Source organism: Gekko japonicus, unplaced genomic scaffold (assembly GCF_001447785.1).
Source record: "Gekko japonicus isolate JY-2015 unplaced genomic scaffold, Gekko_japonicus_V1.1 scaffold1261, whole genome shotgun sequence".
Lineage (NCBI taxonomy): Eukaryota > Metazoa > Chordata > Lepidosauria > Squamata > Gekkonidae > Gekko > Gekko japonicus.
Window position 1 is genome coordinate 181,714 of NW_015177050.1, and position 6,241 is coordinate 187,954.

At 48.9% G+C, this 6,241-nt stretch overlaps 1 protein-coding gene across 2 annotated transcripts in view; it reads right to left on the reverse strand.

Annotated features, from left to right (window-relative positions):
* LOC107124613 (class I histocompatibility antigen, F10 alpha chain-like) overlaps nucleotides 1-6,241 on the reverse strand; it is a 46,176-nt gene that overhangs the window by 6,032 nt on the left and 33,903 nt on the right. For both annotated transcript variants that reach the window (XM_015428105.1, XM_015428103.1), the window contains 3 exons: nucleotides 1,769-1,807; nucleotides 1,503-1,541; nucleotides 1,325-1,363 (listed from right to left, as the gene is read on the reverse strand). In XM_015428105.1, coding sequence (XP_015283591.1) covers nucleotides 1,325-1,363; nucleotides 1,503-1,541; nucleotides 1,769-1,807 — 117 coding nt within the window. The remainder of the gene's footprint in view (nucleotides 1-1,324; nucleotides 1,364-1,502; nucleotides 1,542-1,768; nucleotides 1,808-6,241) is intronic.

The window sequence follows — 6,241 nt, forward strand, 5'->3', positions numbered from 1 at the left end:
GGGGGAGATAAAATTTTGCCTTTAAGTATATAAACATTCAGTGGCTACAAGTAAAAGTGTGCAGTTGAACAGCAAAAGGCTGCAGCATCTGAGAATAGGAAAAGGAAGTAGATGTAACAGCCAGTGTCATATAGTGGTTAGAATGTCAGATTAGGATCTAGGAGACCAAATTTGAATCCCCGTTCTGCCATCAAAGCTTGCTGGATGTCATTGGCCAGAAGGTATCCTCGCCTAGTGTGCAAAAACACCTGGGGCCGGCCCTGCCCCCGGGGGCAACTGGTTCCAGCCACCCTTGCTCCTAGCACAGCAATGCCTCTGGCCCAGCCCCAGCCCCCCCCGGGAAATTGGAAAGTCTACGCCCATGGCTTATGAAACACTTTGCACTCTGCCACTGACTAAATCAGTTTAACTTAGTAGGTGCTCTTAACGCTTCCATGGTGCATATGTTAAGTGCCTTTGATGATTCTAATCACAGTAACTGAAATCAATCATGAACATATATTCAGATATTCACTTGGGTTCATTGCTTAAAGGCATTCTGGGTAAAATACCAGATGCTGACAGGCAGTAACTGATGACCTTGCTTATAGTGGCCAGTCGTAACTGTCATTCTCCTGATGTCAGTTTGCTTGCATTAGATGAAGAACACTGCATGATGTACTCATATCTGTAACATTAAGATACTTTTTGTTAACTTCACAGTCTGAAAAGAAGGCCTATTGTTTAGCTGAAGGAGGTATATTTTTGCCTGAGAAAATCCAGCCTACAGGTTGGAGCCCAATCAGAATGGTGTGACGGATTTGTGACAAAGTTTGATGGAACCAATAATTCTGATTTATTTCTAACTGTCATAGGGGGTATAAAGCCCTATGTCTCCCATTGTAACCTTAGGGAGAGCTGTGGGTACTCAAGGGTTCAAAACCTTATTGTGCCTGTACTTTTCCTCCTTTATTAATAAAGTTTTAAAGTTCGGATTCTCCTCTACAAGACTGCCGTGTGCTTTCTCAAAATGGGCTGGGGGAGGCACAACCTTTGACGGAGTTTCTGTCTTACAGTCTCTTAAAGTTTCGCCATCACTGCTCTAGGGGATGTTTCACTGCAGAGAGAGAAACAGAGAGTCAGAGCTGGAAGGGACCCTCAGAGGTCATCCAGCCCCGCCTACCACTTCACCCTGAGGCAGGGGGCCCCCTTAACCTCGGCAGGTACCCCGTGTGACCCCTCCAGAACTGCAGGGGCCGCATAATAATTAAACCCCCCCTTCCTTCCACTCAGTAGCCCCCCTCCCCATAGGGCCCCAATATTTTAAGAAGGGAAAGTCACTCACTTGGCGGTGCTTCGACGCCACCTTCTAGTGTTTGGTTCTCTGCAGAGGCAGAATCAGAGAGTCAGAGCTGGAAGGGACCCTCAGAGGTCATCCAGTCCCACCTCCCACTTCACCCTACCATTTCAGTAGCCCCCCTCCCCATAGGGCTCCAATATTTTAAGAAGGGAAAGTCACTCACTTGGCAGTGCTTCGACGCCTCCTTCTAGTGTTTGGTTCTCTGCAGAGACAGAATCAGAGAGTCCGAGCTGGAAGGGAACCTCAGAGGTCATCCAGCCCCGCCTACCTCTTCACCCTGAGGCAGGGGGTCCCCTTAACCTCGGCAGGTACCCTGTGTGACCCCTCCAGAACTGCAGGGGCCACATAATAATTAAACCCCCCTTCCTTTCACTCAGTAGCCCCCCTCCCCATAGAGCTCCAATATTTTAAGAAGGGAAAGTCACTCACTTGGCAGTGGTTCGGCGTCACATTCTGGTGGTTGTTTCTCTGCAAAGGCAGAATCAGAGAGTAAGAGCTGGAAGGGACCCTCAGAGATCATCCAATCCCACCTACCACTTCACCCTGAGGGGAGGGGGTCTCGGACCAGCATTCCCTCTAAGCTGAGTTAGTGTGAGCTGGCTCACACGTTTTAGCCTCCGGCTCACACGTTTTTTTGTCTCCGCTCAGGAAGGATGTGGCTCCAGAGCAAACTGATCTATGCAGCAGCCCAGTCGTTCGCTCACAACTTTAATGCCAGCAACTCACAAAGTAGAATTGTGGCTCACAAGACTCCACAGCTTGGAACGTTGTCTCGGACCCCCCGTTACTGATGCTATCCGAAGTGGTACCTAACAACCTCCAGGATGAGGAAGACCCACCAGCACTCTTGAGCGACATCAGCAGCTTCAGGAAGCCCTTTCCCGCCCTTCCTCATCTCCTACCTCACAAGGTGTCTGTTGTGGGGAGGGGAAGGGGAAGGGGTTTGTCAGCCATTCTGAGACACCTTTGGGTAGGGAAGGGCGGGGGTAGAAATCCAATCTCTTCTTCTTCTTCTTCTGCTTAACCCCCTTGTCAAGTATCAAGTTTATCCGGTACATAACCAGCATAGATCGGCTGCAGCCGTATTTTAACTGCGTCAGCAATACAATTGCTAACAATTCTAAAAATCTGTTTAAAAACATACAGATTGCATAAAAAGTATACAGCAGCAGTTTTTAAAATTCTCTTATAAATTTCTAACCCCCCCTCGTCAACAGCTTAACCTCCTTGTCCTTTGGGAGCACAGCAAGAGAAGCTGGAGGGGTGAGTGGGGTGGGGTGGTGGGGGGCCGGCTTTAAGAGGTCAGAACAGGGATGCTGCAACCAGTGAATCGGCCTCTCAAGTGGAAAACACGGCAGCACATTTTGAGCCGGTTGACTGAACTGCCGTTCTTGTTGGTAAAAGTTAACAACACTGAATTTAGTGAAGACAGAAGCTACTGATCAAGACCTTGACAAACTGGGGGAGACTGGAGGTTTAGTGTGTAGACGTCTGAACAAGTTCTGGAGGAATTGTGCATCTGGACACGGGAGGCAAAAGATCTTCTAGTCCTCTGAACCTATGTCAGGCACCACAATCCCTGCCAAGGGAGAAACCCGTCCAAATCTTCCTTATATATAAAAGCCGAATGGTGGTGGCACTTCTCTAGAACATTCCACATGCTCCGGAATTGGTTGGCGCCCTGGTGTGTCACTCAGAATCTGTCCCTATCCACTGGCTGCATTGCTTGAGTCTCATCTCCAACAATCTAAACAGTTTGCTGTTCCTCTCCCCCATAACCAGACAGAACCCAGAGGTTATTTGCATATACAGCCTCATTAGCCTTTGCCTCGGAACACAGAGGTCGTTTGCATATGCAACTTGATTGGCTTTTGCCTCTAACATTCTAAACAGTTTGCTGTTCTGAGGTAAAATGTGTCCAATCTCCAGGTGAGGGCTGGAGTTCACTCAGAACTGCTTTCCAGATGGCAGAGATCAGTTCCCCTGGAGAAAATGGTGGGCTCTGTATCCTTATATGCTGCCGAGGTGGCTCCCATATGACAGCCAATGTGACGTAGCAGTCAGGGCTTCAGAGCACGGGAGAGACTGCAGGTGTGTGGGGGGTGGAAAGCTGAAGAGTAAGGGCGAAATAAAGGTAGGTTGATGATTGGCTGGGAAGGAGATAGGGTTGCCAACACCAGGTGGGAAATTTCTGGAGATGTGAGGGATGGAGCCTGGAGAGGGTGAGGTTTCAGGAGGCGTTGGACCTCGGACAGGTACAAAGCCATAGACTCCACCCTCCAAACCAACCATTCCCTTCTGGGGAACCATCGTTGCCAATCTCCAGGTGAGGGCTGGAGATCACTCAAAATTACAACTGTTCTTTAGGTAGCAGAGATCAGTTCCTCTGGAGAAAATGGTGGACTCAGTGTCATTATACCCTGCTGAGGTTGACACGGCAAATTGACACTGAGTGTCCAAGGCTGGGGCACCCGCCCAGAGCTTCTTTCTAGAGATCATTGTATTTATTTCCACAACGAGCCTTTTTCCTAATATTTATTGAGATATATGTCTAGGTGATAGAAGTAGCAAGCAGTTACTAGATCAGTTTGATCTGTTTGATAGTCCTAGCTGTCATGCTAGTGATTAAGTAATTACAGCCAGGTGTTATACTAGCAGGTGTTCTCTATCAGGCATTGTTAGAGTTGGTAATTAATTCACCTTGTTAGTGATTGGCTGGGTTTAGTATATTAGCTATCAGCGTGATAAGCTGGGTGGGGACTTAGTCTCTCAAGCTAAGGCACGGTATGCTGTATGATAGCCTGTATATCTCTGTGTATATATTCACCATTATATCTATATAAACTTTCTATGCACCTTCATCACCAGTCGGTCTCCAGCTTCTTATTTACTACACCCAATAGTACTGAATATATTTTGCTTGTTTGGAGGCTGTACTTTTTCAGAATGGGGATGTCTCTCAGCCACCCATGCAGAGGAATCCAGAACCTGCCGGGCAAGAGACTGAGCCCCTTGACATGTTGGACAGATGCTACTCTGCACATGTACAAAGTGCTGTCAAGTTGCATTTGATTAATGCCCCCTGTGGGGTTTTCAAAGAAAGAGATAACAGAGCTGGCTTGTCATTGCCTTCCCTGGTGGTCTCCTCTCCATGGTCTGACCAGGACCGACCCTGCTTAGCTTCCAAGATTCTACAAGATCAGGCCAGACTAAGCCATCCAGTTCAGGGCAGTCTGTAATGGCGGTGGAAATGTTAAGTTGCAGCCGATTTATGGTGACCCCCGCAGGGCTTCCAAGGCAAGAGGTGAACGGAGGTGCTTTGCCGTTGCCTCAACTTCCTTGGTGGTCTCCCCTCCAAGTACTAATCGGGGCTGGCCCTGCTTAGCTTCTGAGAGCTGATGAGACGGGCCAGCCTGGGCCATTCAGATCACGGCAGAGGCGACTAGTAAAGGTAAAGGCTTCCCTTGCTCGAAAGCCAGTTGAATCCGACTCTAGGGGGCGGCGTGCATCTCCGTTTCCAAGCCAAAGAGCCAGCGCTGTCCAGAGACATTTCCGTGGTCATGTGGCTGGCATGACTGAACGCCGAGGCGCATGGAACGCTGTTACCTACCCCCACCGAAGCGGTACCTGTTTATCTACTTGCAATGTCTTGCTTTCGAACTGCTCGGTTGGCAGGAGCTGGAACTAGAGACGGGAGCTCACTCCATCATGCGGCACACTAAGATCTCGAACTGCCGGCCTGCAGCTCAGCGTCTTAACCTCTGAGCCACCGCGGCTACTAGCAATGACAAATAAGGAATGCAGCAGGATGGGCCGGATTCAGCCGCATACTCATGGCACATAAGGTATTCAAATTCTTTAGCTGCTGTAGATTTTCCGGGTTTGTGTGGCCATAGTCTTGATGTTGCAGAACCTGACGTTTCGCCAGTAGTTGTGACTGGCATCCTCAGAGGTATAACACAGAAAGATGGAGGACTCTCTGTGTCAAACTCTCTTAATGCAGAACAGTCTTATAATTATGAAACTGAGGGGTCGGGGAAACCAAAAACCAATTAAGGAGTCCATGCTTAAATATGAATAAAAGCTGCTCAAACAGGCACTCAAGGAACCCAGAGCAGAGGCATTCCAGAAGAGTGTCAGCAAGCTGCCATTCTGTTTTCTATGACCTCTGTGTACATATCCTTCCCTGTTGCACCCGGCTTGGTTTCTATCATCCTGCTCCTGCGTTGGAATGCAAAAGATAACTGCTGGAGGTTGTGTGGGGGAGAAGATGCTGTAATGCTTGGCTGTTGCTTTTCCCATGAGTACTGCACCTGTGTTTTGACTAATGCTCTGCCTGGTTCCCATAGACTGGGCGCGCAACTGTTTCTTTAGCCCGCCAGCGGGAAAGCTATTCATTGGACCTGTATCTATTTGAAGTTCCTTTATTATGCTTGCCCTAACTGTATATCCCCAGTTCTAACAAAGAACGTGTTTGAGTATGTCTTCAACGCTTTGAAATAAATTTTGCTTTTCTTGAAAACGTGGATTTATTCTCGATGCTTGGGGATCCAACATATTGTTAGAACTCCCTTTTTCCTATCGTTCCGAATCTGGCAAGATCATGAGCGGAATTGAGGGAAATCTTCCTAACACGGAGGGGGACTCGGGATCGGTCCCACAAACCTCCGCATCTGTGGTGTTCACGACTGCAGCCTCGTTGGAGGGTGCCGTGGGGGGAGCGATTCCCCGCCTGCCTGCACATCTGTCTTGGCCGCCTCCGACCCCTTCGCAATGGGGTCCGCGGAAGACTCACCAGCAGGATGATTGGACTATGTACAACACTCAGGGCACCCGTGAGGTGTACTCCCGTCGGGGGAGCGGATTACGTGAGAGTCTGTTTGACAAGGGATTGTTCCCGGA